Source organism: Oncorhynchus mykiss, chromosome 6, assembly GCF_013265735.2.
Source record: "Oncorhynchus mykiss isolate Arlee chromosome 6, USDA_OmykA_1.1, whole genome shotgun sequence".
NCBI lineage: Eukaryota > Metazoa > Chordata > Actinopteri > Salmoniformes > Salmonidae > Oncorhynchus > Oncorhynchus mykiss.
In genome coordinates, this window is record NC_048570.1 from 80129568 (window position 1) to 80151551 (window position 21984).

A 21984-nucleotide genomic window follows, 5' to 3' on the forward strand; every position below is an offset into this window, starting at 1 on the left:
GCCAAGAGTCAGAGGAAGAAGGCCCTGGCCGCTGCCCTGGCTACAGCGCAGGAGTACTCTGAGATCAGCATGGAGCAGAGGAAACTACAGGTACCAGCATGCACTCTGTTAGCTTTCTAGGAAACTACAGATACCAGCATGCACTGTCAGCTAGACATAGCGCAGGACTATAATGTAAAAACGGTTGCTAGTTGTATTGTGCTACTATGAGTGTGCTGAGCCAGTGTTGCTGTTCCCTGTAGGAGGCACTGACCAAAGCAGCAGGGAAGAAGAGTAAGACTCCAGTCCAGTTGGACCTGGGAGACATGCTGGCTGCTCTGGAGAAACAGCAGCAGGCCATGAAGGCTAGACAAATAACCAATACTAAACCACTGTCCTTCACAGGTACACACTGCACACATACACCCCACACACACACACACACCACACCACACTCCAGTCCAGTTGGACCTGGGAGACATGCTGGCTGCTCTGGAGAAACAGCAGCAGGCCATGAAGGCTAGACAAATAACCAATACTAAACCACTGTCCTTCACAGGTACACACTGCACACATACACCCCACACACACACACCACACCACACTCCAGTCCAGTTGGACCTGGGAGACATGCTGGCTGCTCTGGAGAAACAGCAGCAGGCCATGAAGGCTAGACAAATAACCAATACTAAACCACTGTCCTTCACAGGTACACACTGCACACATACACCCCACACCACACACACACCACACTCCAGTCCAGTTGGACCTGGGAGACATGCTGGCTGCTCTGGAGAAACAGCAGCAGGCCATGAAGGCTAGACAAATAACCAATACTAAACCACTGTCCTTCACAGGTACACACTGCACACATACACCCCACACCACACACACACCACACTCCAGTCCAGTTGGACCTGGGAGACATGCTGGCTGCTCTGGAGAAACAGCAGCAGGCCATGAAGGCTAGACAAATAACCAATACTAAACCACTGTCCTTCACAGGTACACACCGCACACATACACCCCACACACACTGCACCCCACACACAGACACACACCACACCACACTCCAGTCCAGTTGGACCTGGGAGACATGCTGGCTGCTCTGGAGAAACAGCAGCAGGCCATGAAGGCTAGACAAATAACCAATACTAAACCACTGTCCTTCACAGGTACACACTGCACACATACACCCCACACACACACACACACCACACTCCAGTCCAGTTGGACCTGGGAGACATGCTGGCTGCTCTGGAGAAACAGCAGCAGGCCATGAAGGCTAGACAAATAACCAATACTAAACCACTGTCCTTCACAGGTACACACTGCACACATACACCCCACACACACACACCACACCACACTCCAGTCCAGTTGGACCTGGGAGACATGCTGGCTGCTCTGGAGAAACAGCAGCAGGCCATGAAGGCTAGACAAATAACCAATACTAAACCACTGTCCTTCACAGGTACACACTGCACACATACACCCCACACACACACACACCACACCACACTCCAGTCCAGTTGGACCTGGGAGACATGCTGGCTGCTCTGGAGAAACAGCAGCAGGCCATGAAGGCTAGACAAATAACCAATACTAAACCACTGTCCTTCACAGGTACACACTGCACACATACACCACACACACACACACACACCACACCACACTCCAGTCCAGTTGGACCTGGGAGACATGCTGGCTGCTCTGGAGAAACAGCAGCAGGCCATGAAGGCTAGACAAATAACCAATACTAAACCACTGTCCTTCACAGGTACACACTGCACACATACACCCCACACACACACACACCACACCGCACACACACACACACACACCGCACCCCACACACACTCACTTCACCCCACACACACTGCACCGCACACACACACACGCACACACACCGCACCCCACACACGCACACACACCGCACCCCACACACACACACACACCGCACCCCACACACACACACACACCGCACCCCACACACACACACCGCACCCCACACACACTGCACCGCAGACACACACACACACACACACACCGCACCCCACACACACTGCACCGCACCCACACACACACATACACCACACACACACACACCGCACCCCACACACACCGCACCCCACACACACACACCGCACCCCACACACACTGCACCGCAGACACACACACACACACACACACCGCACCCCACACACACTGCACCGCACCCCACACACACACACCACACCCCACACACACTGCACCGCACACACACACACACCGCACCCACACACACACCGCACCCGCACACACACCGTACCCACACACACACCGCACCCACACACACCGCACCCACACACACACCGCACCCACACACACACACACCACACACACACACACACCGCACCCACACACACACACACCGCACCCACACACACACACACACACACACACCGCACCCCACACACACCGCACCCACACACACACCTCACCCACACACACACGGCACCCACACACACACGGCACCCACACACGCCCGGCACCCACACACACGGCACCCACACACGCCCCACACACACACACACCGCACCACACACACACACCACACACACACACCGCACCCACACACACAAACACGCACCGCACCCCCACACACACCGCACCCACGTACCGCACCACACGCACCGCACCACACACACACACCGCACCACACACACACACTCACCCACACACACACACGCACCACACACCGCACCCACACACACCACACACAGACAGACACACACACCGCACCGCACGCACCGCACACACCGCACCGCACCCACACACTGCACCCCACACACACCGCACCGCACACACCGCACCCCACCCACACACCGCACACACACACACACACACACACTGCACCCCACACACACACACTGCACCCCACACACACCGCACCCGCACACACACACACCGCACCCACACACCACACACACCACACACACACCACACTGCACCCCACACACACCGCACACACACACACACACTGCACCCCACACACACACACTGCACCCCACCCGCACACACACACCGCACCCACACACCGCACCCACACACACCACACACAGACACGCACCGCACACACCGCACCGCACACACCGCACCCACACACCGCACCGCACACACCGCACACACCTCACACCGCACCCACACACCGCACCCACACACACGCACCGCACACATACACAGACACACCCACACACCGCACCCACACAGACACATACCACACCGCACACACTGCACCCCACACACACCGCACCCACACACACACACCGCACCCACACACACACACCGCACAGCACCCGCACCACACACGCACCGCACACACACAGCGCACACACCGCACCCACACACACACCACACCGCACCCACACACACCGCACCCACACACACACGCACACACACACTGCTCCCCACACACACACACTGCTCCCCACACACACACACTGCTCCCCACACACACACACTGCTCCCCACACACACACACTGCTCCCCACACACACACACTGCTCCCCACACACACACACTGCTCCCCACACACACACACCGCACCCCACGCACCCGCACACACACACACCGCACCGCACACACAGCGCACACATACACTGCACCGTCACTCACCCTTTCTCTCTCTCTCTCTCTCTGACTGCTCTCTCTCTCTCTCTCTCTGACTGCTCTCCTGCTCTCTCTCTCTGACTGCTCTCTCTCCCTCTCTCTCTCTGACTGCTCTCTCTCCCTCTCTCTCTCTGACTGCTCTCTCTCCCTCTCTCTCTCTGACTGCTCTCTCTCCCTCTCTCTCTCTGACTGCTCTCTCTCCCTCTCTCTCTCTGACTGCTCTCTCTCCCTCTCTCTCTCTGACTGCTCTCTCCCTCTCTCTCTCTGACTGCTCTCTCCCTCTCTCTCTCTGACTGCTCTCCCTCTCTCTCTCTGACTGCTCTCTCCCTCTCTCTCTCTGACTGCTCTCTCCCTCTCTCTCTCTGACTGCTCTCTCCCTCTCTCTGACTGCTCTCTCCCTCTCTCTCTCTGACTGCTCTCTCTCCCTCTCTCTCTGACTGCTCTCTCTCCCTCTCTCTCTGACTGCTCTCTCCCTCTCTCTCTCTGACTGCTCTCTCCCTCTCTCTCTCTGACTGCTCTCTCTCCCTCTCTCTCTGACTGCTCTCTCTCTCTCTGACTGCTCTCTCTCTCTCTCTCTCTGACTGCTCTCTCTCTCTCTCTCTCTGACTGCTCTCTCTCTCTCTCTCTCTGACTGCTCTCTCTCTCTCTCTGACTGCTCTCTCTCTCTCTGACTGCTCTCTCTCTCTCTGACTGCTCTCTCTCTCTCTGACTGCTCTCTCTCTCTCTCTCTCTCTCTCTCTCTCTGACTGCTCTCTCTCTCTCTCTCTGACTGCTCTCTCTCTCTCTCTGACTGCTCTCTCTCTCTCTCTGACTGCTCTCTCTCTCTCTCTGACTGCTCTCTCTCTCTCTCTGACTGCTCTCTCTCTCTCTGACTGCTCTCTCTCTCTCTCTGACTGCTCTCTCTCTCTCTCTGACTGCTCTCTCTCTCTCTCTCTGACTGCTCTCTCTCTCTGACTGCCCTCTCTCTCTCTGACTGCCCTCTCTCTCTCTGACTGCCCTCTCTCTCTCTGACTGCCCTCTCTCTCTCTGACTGCCCTCTCTCTCTCTGACTGCCCTCTCTCTCTCTCTCTCTCTGACTGCCCTCTCTCTCCAGTGGGTACAGCAGCCCCGTTCCATGGTTCAGGGCCAGGTGCCGGGTCGGGAGCAGGGTCAGGTATAGTATCAATGTTGAAGGCCCAGCAGGCCCACTCTGCCCCCCTCAACATGCTGGACTCCAGCGCTCCACGCCTGAAGAGAGGGAAGGAGAGAGAGATCCCTAAAGTCAAACGACCCACCGCCCTGAAGAAGGTGAGAGGATAGATCTCAATGTGTGTCTGAGGGGGAAGGGGTGTGTTGGTCTAACCCAGTCTCTGTTCTCTCTGTGTAGATCATTCTGAAGGAGGGGGAAGGGGTGTGTTGGTCTAACCCAGTCTCTGTTTTCTCTGTGTAGATCATTCTGAAGGAGGGGGAAGGGGTGTGTTGATCTAACCCAGTCTGTTCTCTCTGTGTAGATCATTCTGAAGGAGGGGGAAGGGGTGTGTTGATCTAACCCAGTCTCTGTTCTCTCTGTGTAGATCATTCTGAAGGAGCGTGAGGGAAAGAGGGGGAAGGGGGGTGTGGATCAGATTGCTGCCAGCCAGGAAGAACAGGGAGAAGAGGAGCTACACTTCACTGACGACCTCACACGGGAACCTGCCTCTCAGGAGGGTAGGTACAGGGTCAGGGGTAAGAGAGAGGAGGAGCTACACTTCACTGATGACCTCACATGGGACCTTGGCAGAGTTTGCTCATTTTAGACCATTCCCTTGGTCTTAAAGTGAATTCTTGCAAACCTAATTATCCTACTGATCTGTGGTGTGATGTGGTGTTGTCTAATTTACCCCCCTGTGATATTCTGCTCCGTCTGTTTTCTGTAGAGAACGGTCTGAGCGTGCCCAGTGATGACGCGTCCCTGTCCCCGGCCAGTCAGAACTCTCCGTACAGCATCACGCCTGTTTCCCAAGGTTCCCCTGGCTCCTCTGGCATCGGCAGCCCCATGGCCTCTAACGCCATTACCAAGATACACAGCCGCCGCTTCAGAGAGTGAGTCTCACTCTCTCACTCTCTCACTCTCTCACTCTCTCACTCTCTCACTCTCTCACTCACTCACTCACTCACACAGAGAGGAATTGCTTGGTACTGAGAATCCTAGTGGTTCAAATGTCATTTGGTGGGTTAGCAACACAGAAGCATTTAGTAAGATAAATATCTATCCGCCCAATGGGTGTTTAGAGCAGGGCTATACAATTAGGACCTGTACGTACACACAGACAGGTACTGCTTTGTTTCTTAATGTCTTGGGTTGTAGGCCCTTTGTCTCAGCCCTTAAGCACTGTGTCAGACATCCTACGACCTCTCTATGCCTCTCCTCTCTTCCTCACACCATATCATACCATATCTACACCAGTGTTTCCCTCCTCCAGTCCCCCCAACAGTACATGTTGTTGTAGCCCCGGACAAACTCACCTGATTCAACTCATTGAGGGGATGATGATTAGTTGAATCAGGTGTTTGTCTGGAGCTACAACAAAACTGTGCTGTTGGGGGGACTGGAGTTGGAAACTACTGAACTACACAATGGTGTGTGTGTGTGTTTTATAATATTGTTGTGTGTGTGTTTTATAATATTGGTCTGTATGCATGTGAGTGTTTTCTAATATTGTTGTGCGTGTGTGTTAACCTGATTGTGTGTGTTCCTCTTAGGGTTGGGCCGATTATATGATTAAATCCAACCCTAGTCTCTCTCTCTCTCACTGTCTCCAAGTGTTACCTAACCCTAGTCCCTCTCTCTCTCACTGTCTCCAAGTGTTACTTAACCCTAGTCCCTCTCTCTCTCTCACTGTCTCCAAGTGTTACCTAACCCTAGTCCCTCTCTCTATCACTGTCTCCAAGTGTTACCTAACCCTAGTCCCTCTCTCTATCACTGTCTCCAAGTGTTACCTAACCCTAGTCCCTCTCTCTATCACTGTCTCCAAGTGTTACCTAACCCTAGTCTCTCTCTATCACTGTCTCCAAGTGTTACCTAACCCTAGTCCCTCTCTCTATCACTGTCTCCAAGTGTTACTTAACCCTAGTCCCTCTCTCTCTCTCACTGTCTCCAAGTGTTACCTAACCCTAGTCCCTCTCTCTATCACTGTCTCCAAGTGTTACCTAACCCTAGTCTATCTCTATCACTGTCTCCAAGTGTTACCTAACCCTAGTCCCTCTCTCTATCACTGTCTCCAAGTGTTACCTAACCCTAGTCCCTCTCTCTATCACTGTCTCCAAGTGTTACCTAACCCTAGTCCCTCTCTCTATCACTGTCTCCAAGTGTTACCTAACCCTAGTCCCTCTCTCTATCACTGTCTCCAAGTGTTACCTAACCCTAGTCCCTCTCTCTATCACTGTCTCCAAGTGTTACCTAACCCTAGTCTCTCTCTATCACTGTCTCCAAGTGTTACCTAACCCTAGTCCCTCTCTCTATCACTGTCTCCAAGTGTTACCTAACCCTAGTCCCTCTCTCTATCACTGTCTCCAAGTGTTACCTAACCCTAGTCCCTCTCTCTATCACTGTCTCCAAGTGTTACCTAACCCTAGTCCCTCTCTCTATCACTGTCTCCAAGTGTTACCTAACCCTAGTCCCTCTCTCTATCACTGTCTCCAAGTGTTACCTAACCCTAGTCCCTCTCTATCACTGTCTCCAAGTGTTACCTAACCCTAGTCCCTCTCTCTCACTGTCTCCAAGTGTTACTTAACCCTAGTCCCTCTCTCTCTCTCACTGTCTCCAAGTGTTACCTAACCCTAGTCCCTCTCTCTATCACTGTCTCCAAGTGTTACCTAACCCTAGTCTCTCTCTATCACTGTCTCCAAGTGTTACCTAACCCTAGTCCCTCTCTCTATCACTGTCTCCAAGTGTTACCTAACCCTAGTCCCTCTCTCTATCACTGTCTCCAAGTGTTACCTAACCCTAGTCCCTCTCTCTATCACTGTCTCCAAGTGTTACCTAACCCTAGTCCCTCTCTCTATCACTGTCTCCAAGTGTTACCTAACCCTAGTCCCTCTCTCTATCACTGTCTCCAAGTGTTACCTAACCCTAGTCCCTCTCTCTATCACTGTCTCCAAGTGTTACTTAACCCTAGTCCCTCTCTCTATCACTGTCTCCAAGTGTTACTTAACCCTAGTCCCTCTCTCTCTCACTGTCTCCAAGTGTTACCTAACCCTAGTCCCTCTCTCTCACTGTCTCCAAGTGTTACCTAACCCTAGTCCCTCTCTCGCACTGTCTCCAAGTGTTACCTAACCCTAGTCCCTCTCTCTATCACTGTCTCCAAGTGTTACCTAACCCTAGTCTCTCTCTATCACTGTCTCCAAGTGTTACCTAACCCTAGTCCCTCTCTCTATCACTGTCTCCAAGTGTTACTTAACCCTAGTCCCTCTCTCTCTCTCACTGTCTCCAAGTGTTACCTAACCCTAGTCCCTCTCTCTATCACTGTCTCCAAGTGTTACCTAACCCTAGTCTATCTCTATCACTGTCTCCAAGTGTTACCTAACCCTAGTCCCTCTCTCTATCACTGTCTCCAAGTGTTACCTAACCCTAGTCCCTCTCTCTATCACTGTCTCCAAGTGTTACCTAACCCTAGTCCCTCTCTCTATCACTGTCTCCAAGTGTTACCTAACCCTAGTCCCTCTCTCTATCACTGTCTCCAAGTGTTACCTAACCCTAGTCCCTCTCTCTATCACTGTCTCCAAGTGTTACCTAACCCTAGTCTCTCTCTATCACTGTCTCCAAGTGTTACCTAACCCTAGTCCCTCTCTCTATCACTGTCTCCAAGTGTTACCTAACCCTAGTCCCTCTCTCTATCACTGTCTCCAAGTGTTACCTAACCCTAGTCCCTCTCTCTATCACTGTCTCCAAGTGTTACCTAACCCTAGTCCCTCTCTCTATCACTGTCTCCAAGTGTTACCTAACCCTAGTCCCTCTCTCTATCACTGTCTCCAAGTGTTACCTAACCCTAGTCCCTCTCTATCACTGTCTCCAAGTGTTACCTAACCCTAGTCCCTCTCTCTCACTGTCTCCAAGTGTTACTTAACCCTAGTCCCTCTCTCTCTCTCACTGTCTCCAAGTGTTACCTAACCCTAGTCCCTCTCTCTATCACTGTCTCCAAGTGTTACCTAACCCTAGTCTCTCTCTATCACTGTCTCCAAGTGTTACCTAACCCTAGTCCCTCTCTCTATCACTGTCTCCAAGTGTTACCTAACCCTAGTCCCTCTCTCTATCACTGTCTCCAAGTGTTACCTAACCCTAGTCCCTCTCTCTATCACTGTCTCCAAGTGTTACCTAACCCTAGTCCCTCTCTCTATCACTGTCTCCAAGTGTTACTTAACCCTAGTCCCTCTCTCTATCACTGTCTCCAAGTGTTACTTAACCCTAGTCCCTCTCTCTCTCACTGTCTCCAAGTGTTACCTAACCCTAGTCCCTCTCTCTCACTGTCTCCAAGTGTTACCTAACCCTAGTCCCTCTCTCGCACTGTCTCCAAGTGTTACCTAACCCTAGTCCCTCTCTCTATCACTGTCTCCAAGTGTTACCTAACCCTAGTCCCTCTCTCTATCACTGTCTCCAAGTGTTACCTAACCCTAGTCCCTCTCTCTATCACTGTCTCCAAGTGTTACCTAACCCTAGTCTCTCTCTCTATCACTGTCTCCAAGTGTTACCTAACCCTAGTCCCTCTCTCTCACTGTCTCCAAGTGTTACCTAACCCTAGTCCCTCTCTCTCACTGTCTCCAAGTGTTACTTAACCCTAGTCCCTCTCTCTATCACTGTCTCCAAGTGTTACCTAACCCTAGTCTCTCTCTCTATCACTGTCTCCAAGTGTTACCTAACCCTAGTCCCTCTCTCTCACTGTCTCCAAGTGTTACCTAACCCTAGTCCCTCTCTCTATCACTGTCTCCAAGTGTTACCTAACCCTAGTCCCTCTCTCTATCACTGTCTCCAAGTGTTACCTAACCCTAGTCTCTCTCTCTATCACTGTCTCCAAGTGTTACCTAACCCTAGTCCCTCTCTCTATCACTGTCTCCAAGTGTTACCTAACCCTAGTCCCTCTCTCTATCACTGTCTCCAAGTGTTACCTAACCCTAGTCCCTCTCTCTATCACTGTCTCCAAGTGTTACCTAACCCTAGTCCCTCTCTATCACTGTCTCCAAGTGTTACCTAACCCTAGTCCCTCTCTCTCACTGTCTCCAAGTACTGTACCTGGTGTTGAATAAGGAGATGGTTAGCAGATGTTAATGCAAGTCTAGAGAAATGCTTGTTCTTCTAGTTCCGACAGTGCAGTGATATCTAACAATTCCACAACGACTACCTAAGACACACATATCTAAGTAAAGGAATGGAATAAGAATATATACATATAAATATTTGGATGAGGGATGACCGAGCGGAATAGGCAAGATGCTGTAGATGGTTTAAAATACAGTATATAAAGCAAAAAAAAGAAAAACAGCAAAAAAAAGAAATGTCCTCTCACTGTCAACTGCTTTATTTTCAGCAAACTTAACATGTGTAAATATCTGAATGAACATAACAAGATTGAACAACTGAGACATAAACTGAACAAGTTCCACAGGCATGTGACTAACAGAAATTGAATAATGTTTCCCTAACAAAGGGGTGGGGAGGGGGGGGGGGGGGTCAAAATCAAAAGTAACAGTCAGTATCGTATCTGGTGTGGCCACCAGCTGCATCTCCTCCTCATGGACTGCACCAGATTTGCCTGTTCTTGCTGTGAGATGTTACCCCACTCTTCAACCAAGGCACCTGTAAGTACCCAGACATTTCTGGGGGGAATGGCCCTAGCCCTCACCCTCCGATCCAACAGGTCCCAGACTTGCTCAATGGGATTGAGATCCGGGCTCTTTGCTGGCCATGGCAGAACACTGACATTCCTGTCTAGGCGACGTTGTTGCAGGTGATGTCTGGTGAGGACCTGCCTTACAACAGGCCTACAAGCCCTCAGTCCAGCCTCTCTCAGCCTATTGTGGACAGTCTGAGCACTGATGGAGGGATTGTGCGTTCCTGGTGTAACTCGGGCAGTTGTTGTTGCCATCCTGTACCTGTCCCACAGATGTGATGTTCGGATGTACCGATCCTGTGCAGTTGTTGTTACACGTGCTCTGCCACTGCGAGGATGATCAGCTGTCGGTCCTGTCTCCCTGTAGCGCTGTCTTAGGTGTCTCACAGTACAGACATTGCAATTTATTGCTCTGGTCACATCTTCAGTCCTCATGCCTCCTTGCAGCTTGCCTAAGGCACCTTCACGCAGATGAGCAGGGACCCTGGGCATCTTTCTTTTGGTGTTTTTCAGAGTCAGTAGAAAGGCCTCTTTAGTGTCCTAAGTTTTTATAACTGTGACCTTGATTGTCTACCGTCTGTAAGCTGTCAGTGTCTTAACGACCGTTCCACAGCTCCATGTTCATTAATTGTTTATGGTTCATTGAACAAGCATGGGAAACGGTGTTTAAACCCTTTACAATGAAGATCTGTGAAATTATTTGGATTTTTACAAATTATCTTTGAAAGACAGTGTCCTGAAAAAGGGATGTTTCTTTTTTTGCTGAGTTTACATATGAGATGAGTATGTGAGATGAGTATGTAAGATATGTAAACATTATTAAAGTGACTAGTGATCCATTTATTAAAGTGGCCTATGATTTCAAGTCTGTATGTGGGCGGCAGCCTCTCTGTGTTAGTGACGGCTGTTTAACAGTCTGGTGTATGTTTTAATATTAGTGTCTCTGTCTCCAGGTGTTGAATAAGGAGATAGGTGAATGTGTTTTATCCTGTGTGTGTGTGTTTATAATATTAGTGTGTGTTTCTCTCTCTTCAGGTACTGTAACCAGGTGTTGAATAAGGAGATAGATGAGAGTGTGACAATGCTGCTGCAGGAACTGGTCCGGTTCCAGGAGAGGGTTTATCAGAAGGACCCCAGCAAAGCCAAGACCAAACGCAGACTGGTCATGGGCCTTAGAGAGGTCACCAAACACATGAAGCTCCACAAGATCAAGTGTGTCCTCATCTCACCCAACTGTGAGAAGATCCAGGCCAAAGGTCAGGGGTCATTCTTGTCATTAATCCTGGGTTATGTTTTTTGAAAAGCAGTGAACCACGGAGTGTACTACTCAACCAGGTCCAATAAGAACACAGGGTTTTGTTTTTGCGGTTTCTAAGCGTTTAACTAGTGTGCCTATCTGAACATCACCCTGATCTTGGGGTGTGGGGTTCCAAATGCGTATTAAGTTTATGAATATTTCAAATATCATCCCCAATCGCCACTTTAGTGTCCACCAGAGAGCAGCATATTGATATGCTCAGCACAGGCTGCATCAAATCTTCTACATAACTAGTGACTGTGTGTTGTCTATTGCAGGGCGTCTAGATGAGGCTCTGTACAACATGATAGACAGCCATGCCCAGGGAGCAGGACTGTTTATAGTGGTAGTTCTACAGTAGTAATGACTGTTATTTTATGTCCCAGGGGGTCTAGATGAGGCTCTGTACAACGTCATAGCCATGGCCAGAGAACAGGAGATCCCGTTTGTGTTTGCTCTGGGTAGGAAGGCTCTGGGACGCTGTGTCAACAAACTGGTGCCTGTCAGTGTGGTGGGCGTCTTCAACTTCTCTGGAGCAGAGGTAAGACGTTGAACACAACCTGTCTGCGTGTTTATAACGCCTGTTAATATTGTAACAAAAAGCAAATGGAAGTGTGTAAAGTCTTGATGTTATGTCTTTCTCTCTCCCCTCTCCCCATCCGCCACACCTCCCTCTCCTCCTCTAGGGTCTGTTTAACCGGTTAGTGTCTCTGACGGAGGATGCTCGTAAGTCCTACAAGGACATGGTGTCAGCGCTGGAGCAGGAGCAGGCTGAGGAGGCGCTGAAGAACGTCAAGAAGGTCACCCACCACATGGGCCACTCCAGAAACCCCTCCGCTGCCTCCGCCATCTCCTTCTGCTCCGTCATCTCTGAACCCATCTCTGAGGTCAACGAGAAGGAGTACGGTAAGAGATGACCCTGATCCCGACCTTTAACCCTGACTCTGAACCCATCTCTGAGGTCAACGAGAAGGAGTACGGTAAGAGATGACCCTGATCCCGACCTTTAACCCTGACTCTGAACCCATCTCTGAGGTCAACGAGAAGGAGTACGGTAAGAGATGACCCTGATCCCGACCTTTAACCCTGACTCTGAACCCATCTCTGAGGTCAACGAGAAGGAGTACGGTAAGAGATGACCCTGATCCTGACCTTTAACCCTGACTCTGAACCCATCTCTGAGGTCAACGAGAAGGAGTACGGTAAGAGATGACCCTGATCCCGACCTTTAACCCTGACTCTGAACCCATCTCTGAGGTCAACGAGAAGGAGTACGGTAAGAGATGACCCTGATCCCGACCTTTAACCCTGACTCTGAACCCATCTCTGAGGTCAACGAGAAGGAGTACGGTAAGAGATGACCCTGATCCCGACCTTTAACCCTGACTCTGACTCATCTCTGAGGTCAACGAGAAGGAGTACGGTAAGAGATGACCCTGATCCCGACCTTTAACCCTGACTCTGAACCCATCTCTGAGGTCAACGAGAAGGAGTACGGTAAGAGATGACCCTGATCCCGACCTTTAACCCTGACTCTGACCCATCTCTGAGGTCAACGAGAAGGAGTACGGTAAGAGATGACCCTGATCTCAACCTTTAACCCTGACTCTGAACCCATATCTGAGGTCAACGAGAAGGAGTACGGTAAGAGATGACCCTGATCTCTACATTTAACCCTGACTCTGACCCATCTCTGAGGTCAACGAGAAGGAGTACGGTAAGAGATGACCCTGATCTCAACCTTTAACCCTGACTCTGAACCCATATCTGAGGTCAACGAGAAGGTGTACGGTAAGAGATGACCCTGATCCCGACCTTTAACCCTGACTCTGACCCATCTGAGGTCAACGAGAAGGAGTACGGTAAGAGATGACCCTGATCTCTACATTTAACCCTGACTCTGACCCATCTCTGAGGTCAACGAGAAGGAGTACGGTAAGAGATGACCCTGATCCCGACCTTTAACCCTGACTCTGACCCATTTCTGAGGTCAACGAGAAGGAGTACGGTAAGAGATGACCCTGATCCCGGCCTTTAACCCTTACTCTGACCCATCTCTGAGGTCAACGATAAGGAGTACGGTAAGAGATGACCCTGATCCCGGCCTTTAACCCTGACTCTGAACCCATCTCTGAGGTCAACGAGAAGGAGTACGGTAAGAGATGACCCTGATCCCGGCCTTTAACCCTGACTCTGACCCATCTCTGAGGTCAACGAGAAGGAGTACGGTAAGAGATGACCCTGATCCCGGCCTTTAACCCTGACTCTGACCCATCTCTGAGGTCAACGATAAGGAGTACGGTAAGAGATGACCCTGATCCCGACCTTTAACCCTGACTCTGACCCATCTCTAAGGTCAAAGAGGTCTCTCTCTTTACATGTGAATATAATCTGAAATGTCTCTCCTCAGAGACCAACTGGAGGAGTATGGTGGAATCGTCAGATGGGCTGGAGCCTGTGGAGGCTAAACCCAGCCATCCTGCTGCTTCCTCTGGGTTGCAGAGAGACAACCAGCCCCCCTCCACCACCACCAACCGCAGCCCTTACTCCACTACCCTCCAGCTCAGAGCAGCCGTCCCTGCTCCAGGCTCAGGCCCGGGGGAGAGAGAAGAGGGTCGGGCAGACGACCGGTTGGAGCTGGCCTCCCAGCAGAGCACGGAGACAGGCAGTTTGGATGGGAGCTGTAGGGACCTCCTCAACTCCTCCATCACCTCCACCACCTCCACCCTGGTCCCCGGTATGCTGGAGGAGGCAGAGGAAGAGGAGGAGGAGGAGGAAGAGTACACACCAGAGCCCATCTCTGTGGAGGTGCCTGCAGTCATCAGCCGCATTGAGTCCTGGGTGTCTAAGACGCTGGAGAACCTTCAGCTGGGGAAGAGCCAGGACAGCACAGAGGAGGAAGAGGAGGAGGAGGAGGAGGGAGTGCAGAGTGAGGAGGAAGAGGAGTTGGATTCTGCTGATGTCACAGAGACTGGGCTGGAGAAGATGGAGGCCAATAATATCACTGGCTGATTAGACCTCATTCATCCCTCTTTCTCTTTTTTGTTTCTCGCTAAATTCGCTCTGTGTACACTCTGTCGCTCCATCTGTGTACACTCTGTCGCTCCATCTGTGTACACTCTGTCGCTCCATCTGTGTACACTCTGTCGCTCCATCTGTGTACACTCTGTCGCTCCATCTGTGTACACTCTGTCGCTCCATCTGTGTACACTCTGTCGCTCCATCTGTGTACACTCTGTCGCTCCATCTGTGTACACTCTGTCGCTCCATCTGTGTACACTCTGTCGCTCCATCTGTGTACACTCTGTCGCTCCATCTGTGTACACTCTGTCGCTCCATCTGTGTACACTCCATCACTTGTCTTCCTCACCCCCCCCCCCCCCCCAACACCTGTTCCCCTAACCTGCACTCTTTCACCTCTTTCACCCCCCCTCTTTCTCACAGTTGAACCAGCAACTCTCCTCTTCTCTCTGTCTGTAACTTTGGACTTCAGACATTATCTCAGGAATCAGACCATACACACACACACACACACACACACACACACACACACACACACACACACAGGCAGTCCACACACACACAGATAGGCAGTCACACACACAGACCAAACTACAGACAACAGTATCTCTCCTGGTCTCTCTGATGGATAGACTCCTCTGTTCCTCTCATCCTCCTCTCACTGATGTGGACCTGGAACAACTGCCTCAGCTAAACTGGTCTGGTCGGTCTGGCATCGACTGGTCTGGTCTGACATGGAATGGGCTTGTCTGGTCTGACTAAGGGAAGCCCTGGTTCCCTTCCCACCACTCCAGGTTTCCCCAGGATAGGAAGAGGCTGTGAGGAGAGGCTTCCCCTCTGTCTGTATGACGCAGAGCCCTCCAGATGATAGACCTGTCAGTGAGACTGCTGACTACAGACTAACTAGAAGGGAACTCTCCCTCTGTCTGTATGACACAGAGCCCTCCAGATGATAGACCTGAGACTGCTGTCTACAGACTAACTAGAAGAGAAGTCTCCCCTGTCATCCCTGGGTTATTCATAGTGGAGGTCTGGTGGTTCAGTCCAAGCAGAAGGTTGCTGAGCCCCTGCAGGGCTGAGAGTTTATAGCTGGAAGTGTGTGTGTCTCTGTCCCATCATCAAGACTTATGTTACATTGTTGTCATCCTTCCCATGTTTCTCTGTCTCCCAAAACCAATCTAAAACCTTGTTAGGGTTACAAAATTCCCCACTTTTCCAGGAATCCCGGTTGGAAGGTTCACAGAATCTGTTGGGAATAAGCAGAAAAGACGTAATCCTCCAACCTTGGAATTTCGGGAAAGTTGCTGGAGTTTGCAAACCTACACAATGTGTTTCTGACATCGGTTAACCAACACAGTAATCATGTATTATTTTCACTGGGTGTGATTTTAAAGGGGCATATTACCACTTTTTAACCTCATAGTCATTATCTCCAGGACCAAACCAATGTCTACTAATGTGAAAATGGCGTGTTAAAAAATAATGGCGTGTCCCTTGAAAACATGAATGATATGACATGTCACATGACATAGACTAACAGTAACTGAAGCCAGAACAAATGTCTGATGTACATAACCTGAATAGCTGTTTCTGAGACTCTTTAACCTGTAATGTTGATGATAATATTGACAAGTGTTCATCTGTTTGGGGTTGTTTTCTGAGTGGATTGTTTGTTGTTGTTGCTAGCTGACTTCTGTGTTTTACTATAACCTCTGGTTTCATTTGGTTTAGGTCCCAGTCCATTGACCGGTGGCAGCGTGGGCGTGTTTGTTGGGGTGGGCAGGTAAATGTACTGTAACTAGCTATTATCAGAGACTATTTGGGTTTGAAGCTGACAGGTAGTCCAACTTGACCCAGGACATGTGACTCACTGGTAACAGAGGGGTCAAAGGGAGGAGCCACCACAGGAGTCTCTGAATATTCATGAAGTAATTATCCACCTCACCAGTTATAACCATGTAAATAAAATGTGAACAATTAAAATGTTTGAACTACAGTGTATTAAACACCCCAATCACCTTTTTCTTAAAGCAATTTGATATAAAAAATCTGAATAAGTTGATGTAATTTGATGGTAAATGATAGAAATCAAGTCATGTAATATTAGATGGAGGAGGATGCCATGTGTAGGAGAGGCATGCTGGGTCATATGCAATATGAAGGAAGGAGGGGTGAGAGGGAGTTGTGTAATAAATAGACAGTCAGGAGTTGGGTCAAGGCATTTTCAATTCAGGAAGTGAATTGAAATTCAACTGACAAAAAATGTAATTGAGAAAAAAAACGTGTCAATTGAAAACGGACCATGTTTTCTATGAGGATTTTATGAATGAGTTGAATTGAGCCCTTCCCTGATAGAGATGATAACGACGGTGTGTCTAGTACTGAAATGTACGCTGGCTGTGTGCAGGTTTCTCAGTAACTAACTCTCATCAGTGTGTTTTGGAGCCATGACAACCAGTGTGTCCTTTGCACTATGTAAATACCATAATACTTGTAACAACCACCTGGTAACTAATGTCAAAACAAAATGGTTGAATGAAGTAGCTTTTATTTTCTCAGTGTGTCCCTGGTCTTTCTATGTCTCTCTTTCTGACTGTACAACACTAGCAACATGTAGAGGCTTTTCTCATAACATTACTGTTCTCTTCTCCATCTGGACTGATTAATAATGTCATTAAAATGTTCTTTAAGTAAACTACATACACTCCCGTCTTTTATATTGTCTTGTCTATTTGTTGCATGTAAATCTCCTATATGTTTGATAGGGATCTTTGTGTAACTAGGAGTATTAGCCTAAAGCATGTGTCAAACTCCAGTCCTCGAGGTTCGGGTGTCTGCGGAATTTTGCACCTCCCTTGTACTGATTGATCAATTAAGGTAATTCATTGATTAGTTAGGAACTCCCCTCAGCTGGTTGTCTAGGTCTTAATTGGACACAAATGAAAGGAAATAACAAACCAGCAGACACATGTCTCTCCAGGAATTTAGTTTGACACCCTGAACTTTGGTTGATTGCTAATCCAATATGGCCGTCTGAATCCTGCTTACTTACTGCATTGACAGGGATAGAGCAATGAGACCGATATGTCACTGGATGTATAAATGTGAAGCATCCTGTTGGTGTTTCCACTCACTACAAAACATGACGAGAGGAATCCCACTGGTGGGCAGTGGGAGAAGATGGATTTTCTCTGACATTCTGTACATTTTCTCATCGACGAAACCTTTGATCTCTACAGTTTTCTGCTTCCAAAACTAGAATCTGTTATGAGTGGACTAAGTTTTGTAGACTTTACCTTTTGCAACATATTTTAAGATTGCGCTGTTTAGAAGGAGTGCAAAGGTGAATTGAGTTATTGCACATGCGCACTTCACAGAGTAGGCGTTCCCTAACAGAAATATGCAGATGTATACTAAAACACGCCAATAGGATATCACTAGCGCATGCTTCTTCTGCCCGCTATGACTAATTTGTTCCCATTGGAAATGACAAGCTGTGGTCTATCTTGTTTAGTTATACAAATCTTTGGCATTGGTGATACATTGGGTTGTTATTTGTGAACCCAACTAAGCTCAGTAAGTCAGAGAAAACAGGTCCATATATAAAACGTTGTTTTCCCACTAAACTATACATCTCAAAGGAACAACCCAGAACCAGTAACAACGGCCCAAAACCAATAACAACATGTACATATATAAAACGTTGTTTTCCCACTAAACTATACATCTCAAAGGAACAACCCAGAACCAGTAACAACGGCCCAAAACCAATAACAACATGTCCATATATAAAACCAATAACAACATGTCCATATATAAAACGTTGTTTTCCCACTAAACTATACATCTCAAAGGAACAACCCAGAACCAGTAACAACGGCCCAAAACCAATAACAACATGTCCATATATAAAACCAATAACAACATGTCCATATATAAAACCAATAACAACATGTCCATATATAAAACCAATAACAACATGTACATATATAAAACCAATAACAACATGTCCATATATAAAACCAATAACAACATGTACATATATAAAACCAATAACAACACGTACATATATAAAACCAATAACAACACGTACATATATAAAACCAATAACAACACGTACATATATAAAACCAATAACAACATGTCCATATATAAAACCAATAACAACATGTACATATATAAAACCAATAACAACATGTCCATATATAAAACCAATAACAACATGTACATATATAAAACCAATAACAACATGTCCATATATAAAACCAATAACAACATGTACATATATAAAACCAATAACAACACGTACATATATAAAACCAATAACAACATGTCCATATATAAAACCAATAACAACATGTCCATATATAAAACCAATAACAACACGTCCATATATAAAACCAATAACAACACGTACATATATAAAACCAATAACAATACGTACATATATAAAACCAATAACAACACGTACATATATAAAACCAATAACAACACGTACATATATAAAACCAATAACAACACGTACATATATAAAACCAATAACAACACGTCCATATATAAAACCAATAACAACATGTACATATATAAAACCAATAACAACATGTACATATATAAAACCAATAACAACACGTACATATATAAAACCAATAACAACACGTACATATATAAAACCAATAACAACATGTACATATATAAAACCAATAACAACATGTACATATATAAAACCAATAACAACACGTCCATATATAAAACCAATAACAACATGTACATATATAAAACCAATAACAACATGTACATATATAAAACCAATAACAACACGTCCATATATAAAACCAATAACAACATGTACATATATAAAACCAATAACAACATGTACATATATAAAACCAATAACAACACGTCCATATATAAAACCAATAACAACATGTACATATATAAAACCAATAACAACATGTACATATATAAAACCAATAACAACATGTACATATATAAAACCAATAACAACATGTACATATATAAAACCAATAACAACATGTACATATATAAAACCAATAACAACACGTCCATATATAAAACCAATAACAACATGTACATATATAAAACCAATAACAACATGTACATATATAAAACCAACAACAACACGTCCATATATAAAACCAATAACAACATGTACATATATAAAACCAATAACAACATGTACATATATAAAACCAATAACAACACGTACATATATAAAACCAATAACAACATGTACATATATAAAACCAATAACAACACGTACATATATAAAACCAATAACAACACGTACATATATAAAACCAATAACAACACGTACATATATAAAACCAATAACAACATGTCCATATATAAAACCAATAACAACATGTACATATATAAAACCAATAACATGTCCATATATAAAACCAATAACAACATGTCCATATATAAAACCAATAACAACATGTCCATATATAAAACCAATAACAACATGTACATATATAAAACCAATAACAACACGTACATATATAAAACCAATAACAACACGTACATATATAAAACCAATAACAACATGTCCATATATAAAACCAATAACAACATGTCCATATATAAAACGTTGTTTTCCCACTAAACTATACATCTCAAAGGAACAACCCAGAACCAATAACGGCCCAAAACCAATAACAACATGTACATATATAAAACGTTGTTTTCCCACTAAACTATACATCTCAAAGGAACAACCCAGAACCAGTAACAACGGCCCAAAACCAATAACAACATGTCCATATATAAAACGTTGTTTTCCCACTAAACTATACATCTCAAAGGAACAACCCAGAACCAATAACAACGGCCCAAAACCAATAACAACATGTCCATATATAAAACCAATAACAACATGTCGATATATAAAACCAATAACAACATGTCCATATATAAAACGTTGTTTTCCCACTAAACTATACATCTCAAAGGAACAACCCAGAACCAGTAACAACGGCCCAAAACCAATAACAACATGTCCATATATAAAACCAATAACAACATGTCCATATATAAAACCAATAACAACATGTCCATATATAAAACGTTGTTTTCCCACTAAACTATACATCTCAAAGGAACAACCCAGAACCAGTAACAACGGCCCAAAACCAATAACAACATGTCCATATATAAAACCAATAACAACATGTACATATATAAAACCAATAACAACATGTCCATATATAAAACGTTGTTTTCCCACTAAACTATACATCTCAAAGGAACAACCCAGAACCAATAACAACGGCCCAAAACCAATAACAACATGTACATATATAAAACCAATAACAACATGTCCATATATAAAACGTTGTTTTCCCACTAAACTATACATCTCAAAGGAACAACCCAGAACCAATAACGGCCCAAAACCAATAACAACATGTACATATATAAAACGTTGTTTTCCCACTAAACTATACATCTCAAAGGAACAACCCAGAACCAATAACAACGGCCCAAAACCAATAACAACATGTACATATATAAAACCAATAACAACATGTCCATGTATAAAACCAATAACAACATGTCCATATATAAAACGTTGTTTTCCCACTAAACTATACATCTCAAAGGAACAACCCAGAACCAGTAACAACGGCCCAAAACCAATAACAACATGTACATATATAAAACGTTGTTTTCCCACTAAACTATACATCTCAAAGGAACAACCCAGAACCAGTAACAACGGCCCAAAACCAATAACAACATGTACATATATAAAACCAATAACAACATGTACATATATAAAACCAATAACAACATGTACATATATAAAACCAATAACAACACGTACATATATAAAACGTTGTTTTCCCACTAAACTATACATCTCAAAGGAACAACCCAGAACCAATAACAACGGCCCAAAACCAATAACAACATGTACATATATAAAACCAATAACAACACGTACATATATAAAACCAATAACAACATGTACATATATAAAACGTTGTTTTCCCACTAAACTATACATCTCAAAGGAACAACCCAGAACCAATAACAACGGCCCAAAACCAATAACAACATGTCCATATATAAAACCAATAACAACATGTCCATATATAAAACGTTGTTTTCCCACTAAACTATACATCTCAAAGGAACAACCCAGAACCAATAACGGCCCAAAACCAA

At 46.3% G+C, this 21984-nt stretch overlaps 1 protein-coding gene across 8 annotated transcripts in view; it reads left to right on the forward strand.

Moving 5' to 3' along the window:
• The window catches only part of LOC110506794 (selenocysteine insertion sequence-binding protein 2-like), a 38514-nt gene extending 21013 nt beyond the window's left edge, over positions 1-17501 (forward strand). For all 8 annotated transcript variants that reach the window (XM_036981039.1, XM_036981037.1, XM_036981038.1 and 5 more), the window contains 9 exons: positions 1-90; positions 243-384; positions 4724-4917; positions 5184-5316; positions 5526-5691; positions 11508-11728; positions 12156-12310; positions 12456-12675; positions 14180-17501. The exon at positions 1-90 is cut by the window's left edge and continues 78 nt beyond it. In XM_036981039.1, coding sequence (XP_036836934.1) covers positions 1-90; positions 243-384; positions 4724-4917; positions 5184-5316; positions 5526-5691; positions 11508-11728; positions 12156-12310; positions 12456-12675; positions 14180-14781 — 1923 coding nt within the window. In that variant the 3' untranslated portion in view covers positions 14782-17501. The remainder of the gene's footprint in view (positions 91-242; positions 385-4723; positions 4918-5183; positions 5317-5525; positions 5692-11507; positions 11729-12155; positions 12311-12455; positions 12676-14179) is intronic.
• The last annotated feature ends 4483 nt before the right edge of the window (positions 17502-21984 follow it).